Source organism: Nansenia antarctica (assembly GCF_963989245.1).
Source record: "Nansenia antarctica genome assembly, chromosome: 4".
Taxonomy (NCBI): Eukaryota; Metazoa; Chordata; class Actinopteri; order Argentiniformes; family Microstomatidae; genus Nansenia; species Nansenia antarctica.
The window spans coordinates 3237691-3263969 of record NC_137689.1 but is presented as its reverse complement, the minus strand read 5'-3'; the positions used below and the strand labels follow the sequence as shown (position 1 = coordinate 3263969).

Sequence of the window (26279 nt, the reverse complement as noted above, 5' to 3'; positions counted from 1 at the left end):
GGCGTCTAACGATCGCAAGGCCGGCAGATTGGTGGTTCGAACCCCGGCTGGCCACGTGTAGAGGTGTCCTTGGGCAAGACACGGAACCCCAAATTGCTCCTAATGAGCGGGCCGGCGCCTTGCATGGTAGCTTGCCACCATTGGTGTATGAATGTGATTGTGTGTGTGAACGGGTGAATGAGAGGCCGTTATAAAGTGCTTTGGAATAAGGCGCTACATAAGTGCAGTCCATTTACCATTTACCATCATCCCTAAATCAAATTTGAACTATTCATTGCTTTATAGGTACTTTCAATAACTAGAGTATTATTGCAAAATATCTCAATGACTTACCTGCTTATTTCCCAGAATGTGTTTTAGCATTTGTCTCTCAAAGACTAGCATAAGCTAGTTTATACCTCTGTGATACGAACTAGTTATGAACTATATACCTTGCTTTATAGGTACTTTCAATAACTAGAGTATTATTGCAACATCTCAATGACTTACCTGATATTCTATTTCATTTTCCAGAGTGTGTCTTAGCTCTCGTCTCTGTTTGCAGTCTGTTTATCCACAGCCCTGATTGAAGCCTATAGACGTATCAGCTCTGACTGCGCTAAGACCGCCCCGTGGCCCTCCTCTCTCATCTACACAACAAAACTGAAGTCCCACTGAGTGAGCCCTCGGGCACCTTGCATCATGTTTTCACTGGCTCTGCTCGCACAGCGGGTGGCTGGCACACACAACTAGCATCGCTAATGAGCATGACCACGACGGTGCGAGCTGCGAGAGCAGGATTTGCCCCCCCCCCCCCCTTACTCTGACTGAAACTGAAACGCATTTAGCCACTTTACCCAATCGCAAGCCTCAGCTGGCATACAAGCGCGCAGGATCATTGATTTGACATAAACAACTTTGAATTTGAACCCCCCGAAAAAATTATGCTGTTCAACTGCCAGGGTTGTTTACCACCGCACAACTGCTTTTTGATGCTAGACCTTATTTCCCACTTACGGGGAGTATCGTAGGCTGTGATGCAGGGACAGTGTTGTATCGTAGGCTGTGATGCCGGGACGGTGATCCCATTCATGTGCGCTGGTATGGCAGAATTGTAGCCCTGGAGCCAAATAAACATCAGGAATGGTAATGTGACTGAACGTTGAACAACACAGAGAGGCAGAGGTGACTCGGCTATTGTGATTTTGATTATGGATATTTCACGTTGTTGTTTTGTGGCTGAGCGTTGGGGGGGGTCAGTCAGAGTCCATTTCACTCTGTATCGTGGAAGGTGTGACCTGGTTGTGAGTCTTTGCATGAATACAGCTCTGGAAAAAGATGAGAGAGAAAGAGACCACTGCCAATATGATCAGTTTATCTGTTTTTTTTCTCTGGTTTTACTATTTATATATGTGAGTAAAATGCAAAAATAATAATATTCTATAAAATACTGACAACAGTTCCCCCAAATTCTATATCTATATCTACATTCTAAAATATTAGAATATTTAGAAATTAGAAATAATATCTCTTATTTAGAAAATGACAACTGGTCAAAATCACACACAAAAAAGAATTCTGACCTTGAATAATGCAAATAAAACAAGTTCATATTACTTTTTAAACAACATAATACTGATGTTTTAACTTAGGAAGAGTTTGTAAATCGATCTTTGTTGGAATAACCCTGATGTTCAGTCACATGGTTCATGTGTCTCGGCAGTCTCTCCACCGGTGTTTCACAGCGCTGCTGGGTGACGTCCTGTCCCTCCTGGTGCAGAGGAAGTAGCGTGGCTTTGTTTGATGGTTTGTGACCATCCACTCACAAACTCACGACTGCAGAGCATGAAAGTTTATTTTTATTTATTTATTTAGACATCTACTACCCCCCCACCAGCACTGTGCCTCCTGAGACACCTGCTCCCCCCCTCCCCCCTGTACTGTTTCCCCTGTGTATACAAAAAAAACGGGGAAAAAAACCGTTTTGATATATATATATATCTTTCTTTCTTCTTTGCAACGACTGCCAATGGCCCCGGGCCTGAGCTGGATTACTCTTCCTGCTACGACTGGTGGATTGATGATTCACTTGCTTAGTCAAATGTATCGGTTGTAAGTCGCTTTGGAATGAGGCTTCTGCTAAATGCCGTAAATGTAAATGTTTTGGGGGTTTTCTTAATTATGTTGAGCATTCTTCAGTCATCCACTGTAGAGGTCTTCCTTGGTCTTTCTGTCTTTCTGTCTTTCTTAACAATGTTACTGTTGATTTTGGTGAGTCTATGGTTTTGGCGATGTTTCAGTTAAATGTTTCGGATATTTCAGCCTCGTAATGGCTTCGTTTGACTTTCATTGACATCTCTTTGGTCCTTATGTTGACAGACACCAATAGCAGACTCCAAACAATTGAATGGGAAAGTGTGTCCAAACTTTTGACTGTTACTGTGTATATATATATATATATATATATATATATATATATATATATATATATATATATATATAACACACACACTCTCACACACACACACACACACACACACATTTCAAATGCTTTATTTATGTCCACATGAATACAAAGTGCATTAAGGACATGAACACTAACAGTGCAGTCATCAGTTCATTGGGAGACATTCAGTTACGTTTGTGACTGAACAGCAGCCATCATACACATACGATATTAACACAGAGGATGTTTCAAATGTGGGTTAACAGATACAACAGCATTACTGTCAAACTATACTCTTACTCTTAAGGGTACAAAAAGCAACGCCGTCTCCATATTGAGCGGCTACCGATAACACACACACACACACACACACACACACACACACACACACTCTCTCTCACACACCCCCCCCCCCCCCCCACACACACACACACACACACACACACATACACACACACACACACACACACACACTCTCTCTCTCACACACACGCACCCACACACACACACACTCACACACACACACACACTCTCTCTCACACACACCCCCCCCCACACACACACACACACACACTCTCTCTCTCACACACACACACCCACACCCACACACCCACACATACACACACACACACTCTCTTTCTCACACACACACACACACTCTCTTTCTCACACACACACACCCCCCCCCCCCCCCACACACACACACACACGTATGTACTGTATATAAACCAAAGGCAGAGAGCTAGGGGTGGAACTTCCAAGCACCTGTGTGTTCCCGTGTTCTCCTGACACCTCTTGTCAGGTGGTCCGGGAGACCCTTCAAGATGAGTCCTATCATTAGGAGCCCTCCCAGGTGTGACTCCCCGTCACTCCAGAACCCACCACGGTGGATACACATGCATTCCATTACTGCCACTGATGACACCTAAGGAGAGGGTTATGGTGGTGTTTTTTTTCGCTCCTATACTCTGAAGTCAAGTAATCATTTTTCCTTGACATTAAGTGCTGTACGAGAAGGATTAGCATTCTCCCTGAAGCTCAGAAGGATTGTACTAAAGTGTTGCATTTTAATTGGCTTCCTTTATTTTCCATTTTGCTGTAGCGCTGAGGTTGACTGAGGGTTTGTGTGTTTTGAGAGGAGGAGGAGGTATATAAGAGGAACAGGACCACTCAGGGTGAGTAGTGATAGCAGAGGCAGAAGGCGACAAAGATGGCTAATGTTAATCAGCTAGGCATGTGGTCCCACAGGGGAAAGAAGTCTGTTGTTGCCGAATTGTTGGCAGACTGTTTTTCAAAGTAGTGGTGACGGATATAACAGGTGAACACAGAAACAGGCGACACTGAAAGGATGTGTAACAGTGTCTTCCGTATGTTTTGGAAAGAGGACGTATCTTGTTTTAGCATCTGTATTCTGACAGTTTGGATTTGAAATCAAACACTTACTATAAGGTTAAAGTAGATTATGAGATGTAAGTAAGTAAGTAAGTAAAGCTTTATTTATGTAGCACCTTTCATACAAGAAATGCAGCTCAAAGTGCTTTACAACAGGAATAAGTACATAAAGTGACTATAAAAACATATATAAAAACATATATAAATGCATAGAGTGAATATAAAAGCAGGGGAAAACAGTAAAAAGAAAAGGTAAAGATCTAACTTTCATATCCCTTTCATCTCCCATGTTCAAATGTTCCCAAGTTTCGCCATTTAGAGAACCCTTTATATACATCGTCCACCTGTTGCAGGGCACCAAAACTCCTGGACAATAATTGGCTAGACAGGAGTTTCTGGTTAGCCAGGGGTGTTTCATCATATCATTTGTGCATAACAGAGCTGTCAAAGTCAAGTATTGAGTCTAGACTTTGCATTCGCCTTTGGAGTCTGCTATTGAAGTCTATATTTATGTCAGAAACAGCTTTATATCTACCAAAAGCAACAGTAGATCACCAACAAAAGAGCTGTCCCACAGATCAGGAACTCTCTCCAGGAGGGAGGCGTGATGTGTCAGTCAGCCCAACTACAGCGGCTTCACTACAGGGTGCAAACCACTAGTTATCCTCAGAAAGGATGGCCAAAACGTGCCTTAAAAGCCTGCAGGAAAAGGGTCTTGTAGACCGATAAGACTTATTATCTAGTGTTGATTTTGGTAGATATAAAGTTGTTTCGTACACAGAGACTGAGAACGTACACAGAGACTGAGAACGTACACAGAGACTGAGAACGTCCACAGAGACTGAGAACGTATACAGAGATTGAGAACGTACACAGAGACTGAGAACGTACACAGAGACTGACAGCGTACACAGAGACTGAGAACGTACACAGAGACTGAGAACGTACACAGAGACTGAGAACGTACACAGAGACTGACAGCGTACACAGAGACTGAGAACGTCCACAGAGACTGAGAACGTACACAGAGACTGAGACAGACCTTTTCCAAAAAACGGATGTTTGTGGTGCTGGTGGAAAGCCAGTGAGAAGTACAGAAAGACTGTGTAAGGTAGGGAGATGAAAGGGATATGGAAAGTTAGATCTTTACCTTTTCTTTTTAGTGTTTCCCCCTGCTTTTTTATCCATTCTATGCTTGTATATGTTTTTATATATGTTTTTAGATTCACTTTATGTTCTTATTCCTGTTGTAAAGCACTTTGAGCTGCACTTCTTGTATGAAAGGTGCTATATAAATAAAGCTTTACTTACTTACTATCATGTGCCAGAGTGAGTGCAAGAGAAAAGTTAGAAGAAAAAAAGGATCTGCCCATGATGTCCACTCCAGCATACCACCTCATCTGTGAAACATGGTGAAGGGGGTGCTCTGGTTTGAGGCATCTCTAGCTGCTCATGAGCTTACTAACTTGTCTTCATTGATGATCTGACTGCTGGCAGCATTGGTAGAATGTTTTCTGAAAAGCAAACATTGAATTAAAGCTGAGAATCTTTACTTTGATGTACCCGATGTAATTGTTTGATTTCAAATCCAAACTGTTGGACTATAGAGCTAAATGACGACACAATGCTTCCTCTGCCCAGTACCTTTAGGAGGGCAGTGTATGTAGAGACTTTGGGAAACAGACCATAGTCATTGTGCTTGGTGGGATGTTCCTACAATAGATTGTTCAAACAGGTCAGATCTGTGTTGTGTTTTTATTTATTTAATTGTTTTTATAGGACAGATGTGAAGACAGGAAAGTAAGGAGGAGAAGGGAGAGAGGGCATGTCAGCAGGGCATGAGCTGGATTCGAACCCATGCCGATATGGGCATAGACCGCAGTGCTAGACCACTGGACCACCCCAGGACCACTGGACCACCCCAGGCCATGGTGCTAGACCACTGGACCACCCCAGGCCATGGGGCTAGACCACTGGACCACCCCAGGCCATGGTGCTAGACCACTGGACCACCCCAGGCCATGGTGCTAGACCACTGGACCACCCCAGGCCATGCTGCTAGACCACTGGACCACCCCAGGCCATGGTGCTAGACCACTGGACCACCCCAGACCATGGTGCTAGACCACTGGACCACCCCAGGCCATGGTGCTAGACCACTGGACCACCCCAGGCCATGGTGCTAGACCACTGGACCACCCCAGGCCATGGTGTTGTGCTTTACGCTGCTGCTGATCTTTCATGGTTAGCCTGCAGTCGATTCTGACGTCATTAATGTTCAACTAAGTTGGTTGAAAAACAAAAGAAAGGCAATTAAACTAAGTAGCTGTGTAGTGAAAAATGTTGACTCCCACATTTGAATATATCGCTCTTTTTGCAATCAATGTCTGTCTCTCTCTACAATAAAAAAAAAACATTGATGTTTTGAGTGCACAAATGCTTCTTTTCAGCCCACTGAAATTCGTATTAAAAAACAAAGTGATTGATAAACTTTAATATGATCGCCCTCCTTAACTCACGTCCAAGTCTGTGCTCTACAACCGTTACTGCAAATAATTTATTCCTTCAGCCATTCGGCTGCGAAATGAGCAGATCCAGCAGGGAAAGAGGGGGTCCTGCCATCTCCTACGCACTTTTTATGCACTTTTTTGCATCCCTTGAATCTGTTCTTCAACTTGAACTGTAAGCGTATGGACTTTGTATGTATCTCTTAAACTGTTCTTCAACTTGAACTGTAAGCTTATGCACTTTTTATGTATCTCTTAAACTGTTCTTAAACTTGAACTGTAAGCTTATGCACTTTTTATGTATCTCTTAAACTGTTCTTAAACTTGAACTGTAAGCTTATGCACTTTTTATGTATCTCTTAAACTGTTCTTAAACTTGAACTGTAAGCTTATGCACTTTTTATGTACGTATCTCTTAAACTGTTCTTCTACTTGAACTGTAAGCTTATGCACTTTTTATGCATCTCTTGAACTGTTCTTAAACCTGAACTGTTGGACTTGCATTTGTGAACCGAGGACTGGGTGGGTGCTGAGCTCCAGTGATGAGTGTGTTGTTGTGTGATGGTGCATTGTGTTTGTGGCCATGAACTGTGGAAACTGCAGTTGCCCTTCTGGGATAAATAGAGTATTCTGTATCTGTGTCTGTATCTCCAGGGGACGTGGCGTCGGAGGACGAACTCCTGGACATCCCTGTCATCTCCAGACAGCGGGCGGGGACGTACGAGTGCACCGCCGTCAACGACATCGCCACGGACGTCCAGACGGTGGAGATAACAGTCAACTGTGAGTGTGGAAGGAAGCTCCCCAGCCCAAGTAGTGACTAAGCATCATGGGAATTGTAGTCTTAGATTTAACAGTGAAATGTTTAGTGTGGAAGTTCCCCAGCCCAAAACTAATTGACTAAGCATCTACCTCAGTTGTAGATCTCAATACTACTAGGTCGTCCTCGTACTAGGACAAGCCCTCCATCGGCGCTTCCAGTCATCCAGATCTTCCATACATCTGGCTAGCTCCCTGGTCCTCCATACATCTGGCTAGCTCCCTGGTCCTCCATACATCTGGCTAGCTCCCTGGTCCTCCATACATCTGGCTAGCTCCCCGATCCTCCATACGTCTGGCTAGCTCCCCGATCCTCCATACATCTGGCTAGCTCCCTGCTTCTCCATACATCTGGCTAGTTCCCTGGTCCTCCATACATCTGGCTAGCTCCCTGGTCCTCCATACATCTGGCTAGCTCCCTGGTCCTTCATACATCTGGCTAGCTCCCTGGTCCTCCATACATCTGGCTAGCTCCCTGGTCCTCCATACATCTGGCTAGTTCCCTGGTCCTCCATACATCTGGCTAGCTCCCTGGTCCTCCATACATCTGGCTAGCTCCCTGGTCCTCCAAACATCTGGCTAGCTCCCTGGTCCTCCATACATCTGGCTAGCTCCCTGGTCCTCCATACATCTGGCTAGTTCCCTGGTCCTCCATACATCTGGCTATCTCCCTGATCTTCCATACATCTGGTTAGCTCACCGGTACTTTCCGCTCCTGGCTAACTATTACTCTTTCACAAACTCTCACTTCAGTCATAAATACACGTTTGTTTTCAGTCAACAACACAAAGGTTATGCAGCTACACGATTGTTTCTATTATGACGTGCTTCATAATGTGCAGTATGCTTTATCCTAGCTACATATTCCCATACAGTATATTGAAAATCTGATGTTTTTTCAAACATAATTATATTGTTGATCCCACTCTCTACCCTTATAGATGTTTCATATTGTTGTATGACTCATGACTATGCAGCATTTCACAAGGATAGAGTATACAGTAAACCAGGGGTCGGCAACCTATGGCACGCGTGCCAGCAGTGGCACGCGACAGCTTAAACAGTGGCACGCGACAGCTAATCAATAAGTGCGAGAATGGGAGAATGTATTTTTATTTTTTTTATGTTGGCCGCGTTCGTAAATTCACGCACACCGGGTTCAATGTCACAATGGGACCAAGTAGGATCAGGCCCGTGAATGAGTTCTCTCTTGCCCGCGGGATGATATTTAATTACTATTAAAACCGGCCCGCAGTATTATGTGCCCGCAGCACCATAATACTACAAGTCCCAAGATGCATTGGCGCGTACCGAGTGCCCGCAAGCGAGCGCGACCCCGCGTCTTCTCTTCACTTCAGTACTCGTCATGAGCAGCAGCAGCACAGTCACAGTGGAGGCCGAAACATCGCCGTCAATTCCCGAGTGTTCCCGAGTACACAGTTTGCTGACAAACTCGGCATACTTGCTGCCGAATTCAGGCGGAGATTTTCCGACTTTGAAGCCCAAAAAAGCAGGCTTCAACTGCTCAGCAATCCATTTGCAGTTGACGTGGAAAGTGCACCAGCAAATCTCCAAATGGAGCTGATTGAGCTCCAGTGTAATGACACACTTAAGGCATAATATGAGTCCGTGGCGCTGCTGAGTTTGCTCGTTTCATCCACGACACAATGCCTGAGCTGTGCAACCAAGTTGCTCGCACGCCGTCTATGTTTGGCAGCACATACCTGTGTGAACTACTGTTTTCGTTGATGAAACTAAACAAAACATCACATAGGAGTCGTCTTAGTGATGAACATCTGAACTCAATCCTGAGGATTTCCTCAGCTCAGAGCCTGACCCCAAACATGAATGAACTTGTACTCAAGATGAGACACCAAGTATCGGGCTCAGCCTCAGACAAGTGAGCAGAAAGGACTTGGACTTCTTTGAAGGGACTTATTGGACTTCTTTGAAGGGAATTATTATTATTTTCTCCAGTTGAATGGACCCAGGGACATGTTGCCTAAGAAATGAATGCAACTGTTTTGCACTTTTGCAAGTTTGCACTAACTTTTCTAATTTTATTATAGAAGACAGTCATTGGTGAGGATCGGAGCAGCACACTGATTTGTTTTTAATGCATGCTGTTTCATTTTTGCATTTATCTTGCCATTGAGCTTTGAATGAAAATTACATTTAGCTGTTTACCTGTAAAAAAAAAAAAAAAAAAACGTTTTCAATTTATTACTGAAAGAGCCTTGAGAAAACATTGCAACTGATTTTATTCATGTTTTACTTAATTTAATGTAATGATTAATGTTAAGTGCAATATAGGCTGTGTTATTGGTATTGGTTCAATATGTGCAATAATTGCGAGTTTTAATAAACATTGAACCAGCCCGGCCCTCCACTTGTACCATTTTTTAATTTTGCCCCCCTGTGTATTTGACTTTGACATGACTGGACTAGAGGCAGTCTCAGGGACGCTCCGGCGCTCTCAGGGCGAATTTACGAATGCAGCCCTAGTCTAGTCTCTCATCCACTCCACGAGAGCCATATTCTGGCGCCAATTTTCAAAGTAAAATTCTGAATTTGATTCGATACTTGTATCAATATAACTCAAGTCGTTCAAGGATGAAGCAGACAAGGCCGAATCAATAAGACGTGCTGTGTCAAGGTATGGGAAGCAGGCCAGCACCTTTAAAGCATTTGCCACTGCTAAAAATCACGCAACTGAAGCAAGCTTTCGCATTGCTCATTGCATTGCGAAACGTGGAAAGCCATTCACTGATGGAGAACATATTAAGGAGGCTTTCCTCTGTAGCTCAGATGTTTTGTTTGAAGGCTTATCAAACAAAGACACAATAACATCAAGAATAAAAGACATCCCAGTGTCAGCCAGAAGTGTGGAACGAAGAATAGGAGAAATGGCAGAAAACGTGAAAGCGCAGCAGACCGCTGGTTTGAAAGATGCGACGGTGTTTAGCCTCGCACTTGATGAGAGCGTAGATGTGAATGACATGCCACGTCTGGCTGTCATAGCAAGATACTGTGATTCTGCTGTAAGGGAGGAGCTCTGCTGCCTAAAACCAATGCCAGAAACAACAAAAGGTGAGGACATCGCTAAAGTTCTTATCGAGCATTTTGTGGAGCGAGGGATTGACATTAGCAGGATTTTTGCAGTGACAACAGATGGTGCCCCTGCCATGGTCGGGAAACAGAGGGGAGCGGTTGCATTAATTGTGTGCAACTTAAAGTGACCAAGTACCACCCCCAGATAATGGAGTTGAGCAAAGGAAAACAGGGCCAGGGATCACGACATTGATTGTTAGGACTGTTTACATGGCTTTGCATACATAGCTCTTTGCAACCCCCCAAAAATATATGTTTGTTGTGGTTGGAATAAAAGAATAAAATGTAAGTAACAACCAAATAATTATATAAATATAAATTATAATTCATACAAGTAAGACCCTTGTATAATCACCCTCCAGTTAGGCCTACTTATTAAAATGATAACCATAGGGAGCGCAGTTAGCAACTTTGGTAGAAATTGAGCGCTCCAATTTGCTTAAAGTTGTGCTACGCATCACAAAGTTTAGTTGTCTTAGATGTTATGTTGGTAATTTTGTTCAAGTTTCAGTTAGTTACATTTTTAGGTTTATTTAGCATACATGGCTTTGCATACATAGCTCTTTGCTGAAAATTGTTGTTGTGGAATAAAATTGCAGATCTGTTGGTCTGTTTGGTTTGGTTTGATGTCGAGTCATAATTAATGTTGATATTGTGGTTGGCACACTGACTAACAAGAACATTTAAAAATGGCACTTCATATCAAAAAGGTTGCCTACCCCTGCAGTAAACCATTTCATGAGGGGAAAATAGAACAGAAATGTGTAGGTGTTAAAACAGTGGAAATCCAAGGCGCTTAAAGCCTCCACCAGGATTAATTTCTTAATCATCCCTGAGCGTCTTAATAAACCAGTGTGTGAGCTTGTTTTGAAAAAAAAATATTCTTAATAAATATTTAGGACTTATTTTCCCAAAACCTCTATTTCTCTTGGAAAATCTGGCGTTGTGGGTGTGTTTACCCAATATCACTGATGAATATTCATGTTCCACAGCCCCTGACAATACCAGTCACCCTGTGTGTGTGTGTGTGTGTGTGTGTGTGTGTGTGTGTGTGTGTGTGTGTGTGTGTGTGTGTGTGTGTGTGTGTGTGTGTGTGTTAGTCACACTGCTCAGCTCCTCAACCAACATAACATGTTAAAACAAGAGCCAACGCTCTGCCTTAATCCAAACATAAAAAGGTCATAAAAAGGAGACGGTTTTTTATAAGCGTTATACAACTATGCAGAACATACATTTCACATGTTCATATTGTTTGTTCCATATCTCATTATGCTAAGGGCATACGAAAAGCAGGAAAATGAGATTAATTTAGTACAGAATATTAACTGTGACCTGTTTATTATTCAGGTCTTGTCCCCTAAACTACTAGATTTATTACACTCCAGTGAATTTATGAAATAATTCAATGGATTCATCATTCAACGTGATTATAAATGTATATTTATACAGCATATATATATATATATATATATATATATATATATACAGTGGGGGAAATAAGTATTGAACACATCAACATTTTGTCCAGTAAATGTATTTCCAATGAGCCTATTCAAGTGAAATTTGCACCAGACTTTGGTATTAACTCAAACAATCTAGACAAAAAGTCTAAACATTAAAGTCCATATGTAAATAAAGTTATGTGTAATAAAGTGGAATGAAACAGGAAAAAAGTATGGAACACACTAACTGAAATTAATTCAATACTTGGAGTGGAGATGCCTTTGTTTGTATTGACTGCTTCAAGGCGCTTTCTCTATGAAGTAACTAACCGCCAGTACCAGTCAAAAGTTTGGACACACTTTCCTATTCAGTTGACTGGTACTGGTGCTGTATATCCACTCCACGGTTGAAACGTTGACCTGCTCCGCTCTCTGACCCGCCTCCCACCTGCTGAGCTGATGAGTGTGCCCTCTCTTCTCCTCTCTCTCTTCTCCCTCTCTCCTCCCTCTCTTCTCCCTCTCCTCCCTCTCTTCCCTCTCTTCTTCCTCTCTTCCCTCTCTTCCACCTCTCTTCCCTCTCTTCCCTTCCTCCCACTCTTCCCTCTCTCCTCCCCCTCTCCTCCCTCTCTCTTCCCTCTCTCCTCCCTCTCGTCTCCCTCTCTCCTCCCTCTCCTCCCCCTCTCCTCCCTCTCTTCTCCCTCTCTTCCCTCTCTTCCACTCTCTCCTCCCTCTCTCCACTCTCTTCTCCCTCTCTTCTCCCTCTCTTCCCTCTCTTCTCCCTCTCTTCTCCCTCTCTTCCCTCTCTCCCATCTCTCCTCCCTCTCTTCTCCCTCTCTCCTCCCTCTCTTCTCCCTCTCTCCTCCCTCTCTCCCCTCTCTTCTCCCTCTCTGCCCTCTCTCCTCCCTCTCTTCCCTCTCTCCTCCCTCTCTTCTCCCTCTCTTCTCCCTCTCTCCCCTCTCTTCCCTCTCTTCCCTCTCTTCTCCCTCTCCTCCCTCTCTTCCCTCTCTCCTCCCTCTCTTCTCCCTCTCTGCCTTCTCTCCCCCCCTCCCTCTCTTCTCCCCCTCTTCCCTCTCTCCTCTCTTCTCCCTCTCTTCTCCCTCTCTTCCCTCTCTCCTCCCTCTCTTCCCTCTCTTCTCCCTCTCTTCCCTCTCTTCTCCCTCTCTTCCCTCTCTCCTCCCTCTCTTCTCCCTCTCTCCTCCCTCTCCTCCCCCTCTCCTCCCTCTCTTCTCCCTCTCTTCTCCCTCTCTTCCCCCATCCACCCCAGCAACTACATCGTAAAGTTTGCAGACGACACCACCGTGGTGGGATGTATCTCGGGGGGGGACGAGGCGGCGTACAGGGATGAGGTAGAGCAATTGAGCAAGCTGTGCAAGGTTAACAACCTGCTGCTAAACAAGTCAAAGACCCAGGAATTCATCGTAGACTTCAGGAGGAAAAAGTCTGAGATCCTGCCCCTGCTCATCGACGGAGAGAGCGTGGAGATAGTCTCAAACCTCCGATTCCTGGGACACAACATGCGGGATGACCTGGCCTGGAAGGACAACACTAAAGGCACCATCAAGAGGGCACAACAGCGGCTATACACCCTGAGATGCCTCAAGAAACAACACAGCAAGAAGGAGATGCTAGTGGCCTTCTACCACGGCGCAGTGGAGAGCATCCTCACCTTCGGCATCTCCAACTGGTTCCACAGCTGCACGGCAGCGGAGAGAAGCGAGCTACAGAGAGTCGTGAGAACAGCACAGAAGATCACCGGCGCCCCCCTCCCCTCTCTGGAGGAGCTGTACAAAACACGCTGTCTCAGGAGGGCCTCCAAGATCTCCAAGGACCCGACCCACCCTGGGCACGAACACTTTGTCAAGCTGCCCTCGAACAGGAGGTACAGGACCCCGGCCGCTAAGACAAACAGACTGAAGGACAGCTTCTACCACAGGGCCGTCAAGGCCCTGAACACAGAAAAGGCCTAAGTTCTGGGCCCAGGACAGTCCGGACGGATTGTATGGCAGCTAGTGCTGAGGCACAAACATGTACATTTTCAAGCCTGCAAACTGTGACACTTTAAAATAATGTGAAAAAATACTTTCTTGTGAAATATGACAACCCTAGTTGACTATCTGTGCAGTATAGTACAGTGGATTGTGTACATAGCCTCTATTGATGTAAACCAGCTCCTTACCTTCTTGTGATTTTATGCATCTATGCTTTTTCTAAAATGTGTTTCTTTTTCCTTTCCTAAACACCAGGGGAGCCTCCCCTCCTAAATTTCGTTGTTTGGTACCTGTACTGTAGCAATGACAAATAAAGTCTATCTATCTATCTCTTCCCTCTCTTCCCTCTCCTCCCCCTCCCCCCCCCAGACGCCCCGACCGTGTCAGAGGGCAGTGACGTGGGGGTGACGCTGGGCCAGCGGGGGGTCCTGCAGTGCGAGGCCGACGCCGTGCCTGAGGCCGACTTCGAGTGGTACAGAGATGACAGAAGGTAACGGTGTTATCATTAGCATTTTAACATAACATGTTTTTTTTTTTAAATGTTATATGTTTTTAGGGCATTTCTACTTTACTGGGATAGAGACAGTAGAGATTGACAGGAAGGATGGGTGAGGGAGAGGAGGATAGAGACAGTAGAGATTGACAGGAAGGATGGGTGAGAGAGAGAGAGGAGGGATGACAGGAAGGATGGGAGAGAGAGAGGAGGATAGAGACAGTAGAGATTGACAGGAAGGATGGGTGAGAGAGAGGAGGATAGAGACAGTAGAGATTGACAGGAAGGATGGGTGAGAGAGAGAGGAGGATAGAGACAGTAGAGACTGACAGGAAGGATGGGTGAGAGAGAGGAGGATAGAGACAGTAGAGATTGACAGGAAGGATGGGTGAGAGAGAGAGAGGATAGAGACAGTAGAGATTGACAGGAAGGATGGGTGAGAGAGAGAGAGGAGGATATAGACAGTAGAGATTGACAGGAAAGATGGGTGAGAGAGAGGAGGATAGAGAGACAGTAGAGATTGACAGGAAGGATGGGTGAGAGAGAGAGAGAGAGGAGGATAGAGACAGTAGAGATTGACAGGAAGGATGGGTGAGAGAGAGAGGATAGAGACAGTAGAGATTGACAGGAAGGATGGGTGAGAGAGAGGAGGATAGAGACAGTAGAGACTGACAGGAAGGATGGGTGAGAGAGAGGAGGATAGAGACAGTAGAGATAGACAGGAAGGATGGGTGAGAGAGAGAGAGGAGGGATGACAGGAAGGATGGGTGAGAGAGAGAGGAGGATAGAGACAGTAGTGATAGACAGGAAGGATGGGTGAGAGAGAGGGGAGGATAGATACAGTAGAGATTGACAGGAAGGATGGGTGAGAGAGAGAGGAGGATAGAGACAGTAGAGATAGACAGGAAGGATGGGTGAGAGAGGAGGATAGAGACAGTAGTGATAGACAGGAAGGATGGGTGAGAGAGGGGAGGATAGAGACAGTAGAGATTGACAGGAAGGATGGGTGAGAGAGGGGAGGATAGATACAGTAGAGATTGACAGGAAGGATGGGTGAGAGAGAGAGGAGGATAGAGACAGTAGAGATAGACAGGAAGGATGGGTGAGAGAGAGAGAGGAGGGATGACAGGAAGGATGGGTGAGAGAGAGAGGAGGATAGAGACAGTAGTGATAGACAGGAAGGATGGGTGAGAGAGGGGAGGATAGAGACAGTAGAGATTGACAGGAAGGATGGGTGAGAGAGAGGGGAGGATAGATACAGTAGAGATTGACAGGAAGGATGGGTGAGAGAGAGAGGAGGATAGAGACAGTAGAGATTGACAGGAAGGATGGGTGAGAGAGAGAGGAGGATAGAGACAGTAGAGATTGACAGGAAGGATGGGTGAGAGAGAGAGGAGGATAGAGACAGTAGAGATTGACAGGAAGGATGGGTGAGAGAGAGGAGGAGGATATAGACAGTAGAGATTGACAGGAAGGATGGGTGAGAGAGAGAGAGAGGAGGATAGAGACAGTAGAGATTGACAGGAAGGATGGGTGAGAGAGAGAGAGAGGAGGATAGAGACAGTAGAGATTGACAGGAAGGATGGGTGAGAGAGAGGAGGATAGAGACAGTAGAGATTGACAGGAAGGATGGGTGAGAGAGAGGAGGATAGAGACAGTAGAGATTGACAGGAAGGATGGGTGAGAGAGAGAGAGGAGGATAGAGACAGTAGAGATTGACAGGAAGGATGGGTGAGAGAGAGGAGGATAGAGACAGTAGAGATTGACAGGAAGGATGGGTGAGAGAGAGAGGAGGATAGAGACAGTAGAGATTGACAGGAAGGATGGGTGAGAGAGAGGACCATATAGACAGTAGAGATAGACAGGAAGGATGGGTGAGAGAGAGGAGGATAGAGACAGTAGAGATTGACAGGAAGGATGGGTGAGAGAGAGGAGGATAGAGACAGTAGATACTGACAGGAAGGATAGGTGAGAGAGAGGAGGATATAGACAGTAGAGATTGACAGGAAGGATGGGTGAGAGAGAGGAGGATAGAGACAGTAGAGATTGACAGGAAGGATGGGTGAGAGAGAGACAGTAGAGATTGACAGGAAGGATGGGTGAGAGAGAGAGGAGGATAGAGACAGTAGAGATAGACAGGAAGGATGGGTGAGAGAGAGAGAGAGGAGGGAGGACATGCAGGATATGTCGACGGCTGGAATCGAACCATGGGACCCTGCGATTACATGGCTGAAGCCTTAGTGTGCTAAGCCACCAAGTGCCCCATCAATAACATGTTTAAAACTTGTATTCTGGGAGAGAGTTTCAGACATACGTATGCCCGAATACGTGTAATTTAATTGTTTACGTATCGCCTCACCCCCCGAGGTCCGATCAGTATGCAGGCAGGCTGGGTCTCCATCTTCAGGAGGAGAAGGAGAACAAGGGTTAGACAGCAGGCTGACGGGCAGACAAGCAGGGTACCAGAGCTGGAAGTGAGGCACAGAGACGAACCGTGAATGGCAACGATTCGTTGTCGACTAGGAGCAGGTGCTGGGTGTTTGTAGTGAAGAGCTGCTTGTCAGATTTTAGACAGGTGTGTGACAGGTGTGTCAATCACCGCAGGTAGAGGTTGTCACGGAGACAGAGTTGTGACAATAATATGTGGCACATATGTGGCCGTCGTTTTCTGTAACGTCAAGTGAACATACTGTAAATGCACTGGAGTTGACAGTCAATATGTCACAAAGGCGAGTGCAGTGTTTGTGTATAGGGCTTAGTAGTAACAATGTACTGAAACAGTTAGGTAAGTTTGTGAAAACATCATGCTGTTGTGAGTGGGAAAACTGTTAAATGAGGCACAATAATGACAGTGAAGGACTGGTAGCGTACTAGTTAAGATATCACTTATCCTAGACCAGTGGTTCTCAAACCTCTCCTCGGGGACCCCCAGCCGCTCCACATATTTGACTTGGTCCAACACCAGGTGGAACAGATCAAATTATGTGGAGTGGCTGGGGGTCCCCAAGGAGAGGTTTGAGAACCACTTTCCTAGACCACCAAGTGACCCCTCGCTGTATTGAGGTTTCCTCAAGCAAGGGTGTGGAGCGTGTGATCAGTGGTAAACACAGTTGATTATTAACTCTAGAAGAGGTGACCCCTGTGAGTAAAAAAAAAAAATATATCTTTGCACTCGATCAAATTTCAGGACCCTCCTTTCATGACTTTTCCTAGATATGTGTTCTATGTGCGTTCTACCACCCAGTATCCTTACAGTTTCAATATCACTTCAGGATAAGATAGATATAAAGCTGTTTTGCAGTTTTTCTGTGTAGGAGGCAGGCTAAAAATAGAAGCGCCCTCTAGTGATCTCTGTGTGTAAATAGCAGATTTACACTCTAAAATGTTTGTCTATTTGACCCCCAAGGCGGCTCTACTAGTAGGTGAAATACGCACGGCTGTTGTAGTGTTAAAGGTGACCTTCCTCACTTCCTCCCAGGATCTTCAACGGCTTCGATGGTCTGGAGATCGAGGGCGGAGGACAGTTTTCCAGGCTGACGTTTTTCAACGTGTCCGAGACGGATTACGGCAACTACACGTGCGTCGCTATCAACAAGCTGGGCAGCTCAAACACAAGCTTCCTCCTGTATGGTGAGTACATGATGCTATGGATTCTTACGCCGTGTCGGCCTACACACTAGCAACTGTTGCTTGGCAACCGTTGTTAACTGTAATAATAATAATAATAATAATAATAATAATAATAGTAATACATCAGACTTATATAGCGCTTTTCTGGAGACTCAAATACGCTTTACAGAAAGACCTAGGAACTCATATAAATTAATAAAGATAAAAAGAAGAAAATAAATAAAAGATTACGGTAGTTAAGACTAGTAGTTAAGTTAGAGTGTAGTCAGTCACATTATTTTTCTGTAACAGACAGTACTAGTCAAACGTTTGGACACACACCCCAGAATGGGAAAGTGTGTCCAAACGTTTGCCTGGTACTGTACACGCACATCATAGAGGAGAAATAATGTTGCCTGTACGAACTAGAAACAGGATTAGCTCCTGGTTGAGAGTACTGCCGCCATGTATTGTTGATCTGTGAGTGTGTCACAGACCACTGTGATACAGATAGTCTAACACTGACAGTCGCTAACTTCGATTGTCGTAAACACACATGCAGAACTTTGCTCATTCGAATAGTAACTGGAATGAACTTTGGTAGTCTCTACCTGCATGTTTAAGGATTTAGCAGGGCTGGATTTCACAGTATTAAGTATTAAAAAGAGGACTGACAACCAGATGTAGGTGTAGACTGACTACCAGAAGGTCATGAGTTCAAATCCCTCCTGGGAACCCCACCCTGTGCCCTTGAGTAAGGCACTTAGCCCTAAGTTACTCCAGGGAGACTGTCCCTGTAATCTCTAATGGGGTTACGTTGTTTTGGATAAAGGCATCTGCTAAAATGGTAAACATTTTTAAAAAAAGAAGAAAAGAAATAACAAAAAGTCTGATTGTTTTATTTCAACCTATACTGCATGACTCACAGTTCACATTTAATAGACACACTATGATTCATCTTTACATTTACATCAGGATGAGGGAGGTAATTGTCATGCTTAACACCAAGCCTCAAGCAGTAAGAAGCACTGTGTTTTTATATACTATATATAGAATTATGTGCCTCTGTATGAAGCTAAATCATGATGATGATCACTACATATGTCTAACACTGCTCCCATTATGCTACAAAGCCATCCAGTAGATTAACACTAGAACAGCCATGTAGCCGTGAGTAAAGAAAAGTGTTATATCTTTGCACTCGATCAAATTTCAGGACCCTCCTTTCATGACTTTTCCTAGATATGTGCGTTCTACTACCCAGTATCCTTACATTTTCAAAATCACACCAGGATAAGCTAGTGTATAAATGCTATTATGCCGTTTTTCTGCGTAGGAAGCAGGCTAATTTACAAGCGGCCAACTAGTGGTTGTAGTGTGTAAATAGCAGCTTGAGCATTGCACATTTGACCCCCGAGGCGGCTCTTTTAGTAGGTAAAAAAGGCACGGCTGTTCTAGTGTTAATGTTCATGTTGTTCACAAAGAGAGCGTTTCCAATGATTGTTTGCTTTTCTGTCTGTTTGTTTGTTGTTGTTTGTCTTTATATATATTTCGCTTTATTCTGTTCGTTCCTCTGGTGTAGAGGTAATTGAGCCCACTAGCTCAACACTATTGCAAGGTTAGTATTCGCCACCAGCATGTGTTCTACCTCCCACCTCTCCAAGGAGCTAACAGCATGCTAACAGCACCATCAGCATTGGCATTTTCCACAAACTTGAAAATGACATAAGCCTAGACATAAGCCCTAAGTAGCACTTCTGCCAATACGAATAAGTGGCAGTTGAGATATGGTTCTGTAACCGGGATTGGGCAGTTAATTTTTAGGGTACTGACTGACAAAATTAGATGCTAGTCAGATGCTAACTCGGACAGTTCTGAAAAAGATAACCAAAAAATTCCAGTTAATAATTTGAATTAGATGAAAGGTAGGTATTTTCCTGAGAGGAGATTCTGCGCTGCCTACTAGGAGAATGTGAATCTTTGTGGAAATGGTCAATGAAGCCTGTCTACCATACGTGTTTGCTAATGTTTGCTAACCGTGTCTTGTCTTTCTTTTTGAAACCCTGTCTCTCTGTGTGGCATGGCTTCATTTTGATTTCGCATATGTCCATCTACTCTGTAAGTATTTGTCGTAAAATTATAATTTGTTTTGGATCATATGTGTGACACGGTCTTGTAAAAGGGACGATAATATGTCGTCAATCCTCAAGTCGCCCAAATGAGCAAAAAAACGTACTTGTGGGAAAACAATTTTTATGAAAGTTGAAGTGTTGAAGAGCCCACTCGATATAACAAGCAACAGTTTTAGGATCACTAAATATTTATAATTTGTCAATTGGATTCACTGTATCGTCTGCCGTAGGCTACTGGGTTAGTGTGTGGTACATGGTCATAGTGGTACACGGCTTGGAAACAAACGTACGTTTTAAGACGTGTTCATAAGCAAGGACTGTGTCATCATCTAATTATGTGTAATTATGTGTTTTCAGCATGTTGATGTTCTACCAGCATGTTGTGATGTGCTAAACATGCAGTTAGATGTTCATAGCCATGTTCCTTTTTAGTGCTAACTAGTAGCAGCTGTTTTGCCTGTGTTTTGATTCAGTGTGGGTTTCTCCGCTATTTGGTTTGAGGTGGACCAACATTCAAACAAGCATAATCTTCTTCAACTATTTTCAGATTTCAATGTATGAGACATCATTTGAAAATCTTACAATCTGCACTTTTATAATCTGGAGAAAAATGATGCGACCTTGAGGACTTTTTAACCAGACCCTGTCACATATCTACTGTTGTCTGTGTAGCTGTTTCTGTCAGTTTTGTTTCTGATTGTTGAATTCATGTGTTTTCCTGCTCTGCACCTCCCCTTATAATTATAGCTAGACCGCAAGATGACATCATAACACTTCCTACTTCCTACACAATTTCAAATCTAGCGTTATTATGTGTCCCCAAATGCAAATGGCAAGAGCCAATATTGGCACCCTTGGCAGATCTGTAATACTGTTGATATCTGTAAGTAAAAAGATAGTCCCGTCATTTGCGGCCATCTTTGCTGTAGCAGGGTTGTCAAACTTGTTTTGGTCGTGAGCTGCATTGGACCAAATGCAGCCTCACGTGTGCTCGAAAACATGTGTTAGTCAAACTAAATGAATGGCCACTGCTGTGCACACTGGTGCCTGACGTTATTACAATATGCTATAGTAGTACAGTAGCCTACACTCAATGTTAAATGCCACAGAGCTCAATATCAACAGTCTTACAGTAGCCTGTAGACACAAACACAGATGTGAGCCTTATCATCCTTTCAGGATGGGTTGAAGGTTGGAACTAAAAATCGATTAGAAGCATTTTTGTTTTTAACCTATTACCAAGTAGAATAAATAGCTGTAAATGTTCATGTTCTCCAATCAGGGGAGGGATTTTAAAAAACAAACAAATAGAAGACATTATCAAGCAATACTTTCTGACACAGCTTAATTGCTATCTTCTCATTTCAAAGCCGATCTATCCTTAAAACACAGTACCCTGTGTAATTAATGGGAGAGTGAAACATTTTGTCACACTCCAACAGTTTGGATTTGAAATCAAACATCACTACAATTACTATGATGTTCAAATAGAGATCCTCAGCTTGTATTTGATAGTGTGTTTCACCATTCAGAAATTAAACACTTTTATGCATAGTCTCTACTCTATTTTAGGGCACCCAAAAGTGCTAGGACAGTTGGTTTGACAGGTGTTTCTGGTAAGTCAGGGGTGTTGCGTCAGCTGTCGATGTGTACCGGTAGTATTAATTCTAGCATTTGCCTTTGGAGTTTGCAATTGGTGTCAACATGAGGACCAAAGACGTGTCAATGAAAGTCCAGGAAGCCTTTATTAGGCAGAGAAATCTGGCTGGAAACCCTGCCAAAACGGTAAGCTTGCCAAAACCATCAATTTGGGACATCATTAAAAAGAGGGGAGAAAAGCTCAGCAGTTGCGGATGAGGTGAGCTCATCTCATCAGTTGCAAACAGGCTGGTAGGCCAAGTCAAACAGTGGATAATAATAATAATAATACATTTATTTTATAAGGCGCCTTTCAAGGCACTCAAGGTCACCGTACAACAAATTAAAAAAACAGTTACAAAATTCAAATACAGAGAAATATACATGATATACATAGCTAGCAGCAGAGCAACACGGGAACAGTAAGTCAACGGGCATACGCCTGCGTAAACAAGTGAGTTTTGAGGTGAGTTTTGAATGTGGAGATTGAATCAATGTTCCTGATGTCGGGGGGGAGGGAGTTCCTCCCTGACGGAAGTTCCATGGCGGAAGAATCCTCACCATGATTAAGAACCCCCAAAACAACAACCGCCCCCCAGATCAGGAACACTCTCCAGGGGTGTCAGAGACGACCATCTGCAGAATAGTTCACTAACCAAACTACAGACGCAGTAGTTATCCTCCAAAAAGAATGGTCAGGTTACAGTTTGCTAAAAAATACCTAAAAAGCCTGCAGAGGTCTGGAAAATGTGACACAGCCCAATGAAAAGGGCTACCTGTAGGCGAAATAATTTTTCAGTTTTTTACATGTGCTTAAACTACAGATTGTAAGCTTTCAAATGATGCATCATACATTGAAATCGGAAACAAATTGAAGACGACATGAGTATTTGAAAGTTGCTACACCGGAAATCACTAAGCACAGAAAATCCCCATCAAAGATAATGAATCCCCATCAAACAACAAGAAACGAAGTCATTGTGTTATAGATTACACTTATTTAATGAACGTAAAACTGTTCGGAAAAATAACGAGTGGGTACTTCACATCTTCGAGTTGAATGTTAGCTAAAAAAACGAAAATGTGAAAAAAAAAAAAATAAATAAATAAAGACGAATTTGACGTCTTTCTCATTTCCGAGAGGTGTCCAGAAACACCAGGAGCAGTCACAAATGGTCTTGTCTTGTCTAGATAAGATGAATATTATAATGTACCAAAGGTGATTGCAAGAGGAAACAAGTGAGGATGAAGTACAGGCCTGGCAGAGCGTCACCAGAGAAGATAAGCAGCGTCTGGTGGGGTCGATGGGTCACAGACTTCAGACTCTATTGCATGAAAAGGATTGTTGACCAAATACTAAACATGGGTGGTTGATTTGGACATTTCATGAATCTGTCCCATTACTTTTGGGTACCCTGAGACAGGGGGTCTATGCATACAAGGTGGTGTAACTTCTGAATGTACACAGAAACCATAACATAAAAGCAATCTCTACTTTAACCTCGTAGTAATTGTTATATTTAAAATCCAAACTGTTGGGGTGCAGAGCCATAAGAAGATAACATATTTCACTGTCCCATTATTCATGCCAGCCGGGCTCTGTGTAACCTATATTTATTTTGAGATTTTATTTTTCACACAAATCACCTTCAGCAGATGTTGTCACTTTGACACCCCCCCTGCACCAAATGTGTTTTATGTACAACATCTAAAGAGCTGCATCACTATACTGGGAATCTGGCAGTTTCAAAAATCGCATATTTAAACGGTTTTGGAGCCTTCATTCATGATTTAAAGTTTAACCCCAATATATTCCATTGAAGATGATGTGATGTGATTGTAGGTGATGTTATCGTTGATGCCAAATACATTTCTCAAAACCAAAACAACATCACTAAAAAGGTGTACCTACCGTTCTACAACTTGCAACAAAAATAGATTTTGTAAAAAAGAAAAAATATATATATAAAAAAAGTCATACGCTTTAATTGTGTCCTCTTCTGAGAGGCATTAATTGCTTTGATTTGCATCACTATTATTCTAATTATCCACATGCAGGATTAGGAATAATCTATAGCGGCAGCGTAATTGGATAGATGTCCCCAAAGAAAGGATGGTGAACTCCAGAAAATCCAAGGGAAATTAGAAGTCATTGTGATAGAGGCTTCAAAGTAAAAAACCTTCGATAATCTGGTCCTTTCTAAATAATACCCATGTGGTGTCATATTCATTTAGATGGAGTTTATCCCATCTCCGAAAGCCCTTTCGAACCATATGACTGGAATGGAATGCAAATATGTTTCAGACATAAACCATATTATATAGATGCGCTTCCTTCCACATTATGTTCCGCATTAAAATTTAAATACGAGAGTTTGCCCAAAGGTTGTTGCAAAGAGTTTACAAAACCGTCTTGAAGAGAGACATAATACAACAACATTGACATTTTGATTCTGGAATTACTTTGCAATACCCTTGCCTCGTGATAAACCAATAGACACATAGACCGAGGGAGGAGAAGCTGGTGGGATGGAATGAGGAATCATATCAGAGGAATGGTATCAAACACCATTTGATACCACTCCTCATCCATGCATTACAATGAGCCTGTCCTCCGATTTCTACCTCCACCGGCCTCCACTGACAGACTAAGCTATCTATACCTCGTGAGCTTAGAATGATACGGTTCTATCTCCGTTTAGGGCAGTTCAGAGATATTGTGCGTCAAAGTTTTTACATTCCATTATGTTTTGTGAGATGGAACCTTTGTATTTTATTAATTACTAACTAAAAAATTTCAACATTTTAAAAATAACACCACACAGGCATTAATAAACACCTAATGGATCAGATTATGTAAAGAACTAAATTTTGACCAAAAATTGAGATAGAACCTTATAATTCTAACGTCACGAAGTTCCAAGCACTTGTTTTACAGAGTTAGAGGAGTCATTCAACTGGCTGGGATTAAGTTGTTGTCCTTTAATGTTGAGAGCAAATCAATAGTCATCATCTTCATCTGGGGAGGCTGGTTCATTCGTTTCTTCTTTCCCCATTCCATTCCATGCATTAGAATAGGCCCGTCCTCCGATTTCTACCTCCACCAGCCTCCCCTGACCTCCAAGTTGTTTAAACGGATTAGTAGTCTATAGTTGCCATTTTTTTGAGTGCCTTCTTTCATATAATCTCTCTTTTAGAGGGCTCTTCAACTGTTTTAGAATTGACTTCATCTGTGTTAGAAAAGACAACCTCCGAATCCATTGCGATACGGGCAGGTTTGTGATGAATACACGTATAAACCTAAACTAATAACCCAAACTAACAATTAAACATTTTGTTTTTATAAACCCCCCCCCCTCTACCCCTCAACTATAAATGTATCAATAAACCACTAACCCGTAGATTTTAACCTGTAGGAAATGTTAGGAGAGAATAAATAGATCTTTCTGTTACCACACAAAACTTGGAGTAGTATCGCCATTACACCACTGTCCTTGAGCCTTGAGCAGACAGGAAGTTAGATATTAGAGCTGCTGGTCAGAGGTTCATACAAGTCAGTGTATCAGCTGGTTTACCAAAACTCATCCAAGTGTTTCCTTTCTCCCCCCCCCCCCCCCCCCCTTCCTCGCCGCGGGCAGGACCGGGAGCAGTGCAGGATGGGAACAGCGGTTCGAAGGGAACGCACGCACACACCTGTCTACTCTTCGTCCTCTTCATCCTTCAGTTTCTGCTCAGGTTTTGATGCAAAGTGGCTTTGTTTCAGGGGCAGTTTGTTGCAAAGTTGTTGTGTGTTTTTGATCTTATCCAGAAAACCACAAAAGTATGCACATAGTGTAGGCTATGTGCTACCCTGCTATGTAATGTCAAACTGCACACACACACACACACACACACACACACACACACACACACACACACAAAAGAAGTATGTAACATATGAGTTTTATTTGTTCATTTTAAAGATTTTTAAAAGACGTAACAATATTGTCACTTTTCGTTTGGGAATATGAGTTTATTTTGTTTGTTTCTCCCTAATTATGGTATTATTGTTCAATGTTTCCTTTCGCGCGTCTCTTAAAGGGGAGTTTTTTGATGTGATTTGTGATTTATTTAAATGTATGTGTCCCAATTTACACCTGTTTGCAAGTTAATCTTGATCCCTCCAAGAGTTGCAATAGGAATACGAGGTGAATGAAAAAAAAGGCTTTGAAGGAGAAGCACTGAACACTCTCTCAGGCGTGACGCCTGTTACATTTGATTTTTATAGTGTCATTATTATTTCCAAACTATTTCTGACACATTGACAAACCACAATAATGGTGGAAGGACAATTGGTATTAGACTTATTTTGTTTTTTTCAAAGTCTTTCCTCCTTTATTCTCAGCATTGTTAATTGTGCAAAATGTTTTCAGTTGTTTGTGCTATGTGATATTTTCTTTTAGTTTTTGAATACTTTCCGTTCATTTGAGAGGGGTCAAATTGTTGAAGTTGTAATTATTTAGGCGAAATGATGACCGTTTTAATTCCCTTTTAGTGGTCACAACTATAAACAAGGTGGTGTGAAGAATAATTACTGGAAAAAAAGAAGAGTATTTCCATTGTGTGATCATCCACTTAAGTAATGTCATTTCTTTCAAAGTTATTAACGCCATTACAACTAGTGTTAAGGTACTTTAAGTGATAATACATTACAAGCGTCATTTACACACTTTGGGGGTAAAAA

At 43.1% G+C, this 26279-nt stretch overlaps 1 protein-coding gene across 1 annotated transcript in view; it reads left to right on the top strand.

Moving 5' to 3' along the window:
* ntm (neurotrimin) overlaps window positions 1-25298 on the top strand; it is a gene marked incomplete at its 3' end in the record, with an annotated part of 126984 nt that extends 101686 nt beyond the window's left edge. Inside the window, exons 4-8 of the mRNA XM_080529953.1 lie at window positions 6979-7107; window positions 14054-14174; window positions 17656-17807; window positions 19369-19404; window positions 25195-25298. Coding sequence (XP_080386079.1) covers window positions 6979-7107; window positions 14054-14174; window positions 17656-17807; window positions 19369-19404; window positions 25195-25298 — 542 coding nt within the window. The remainder of the gene's footprint in view (window positions 1-6978; window positions 7108-14053; window positions 14175-17655; window positions 17808-19368; window positions 19405-25194) is intronic.
* Window positions 25299-26279: the final 981 nt, after the last annotated feature.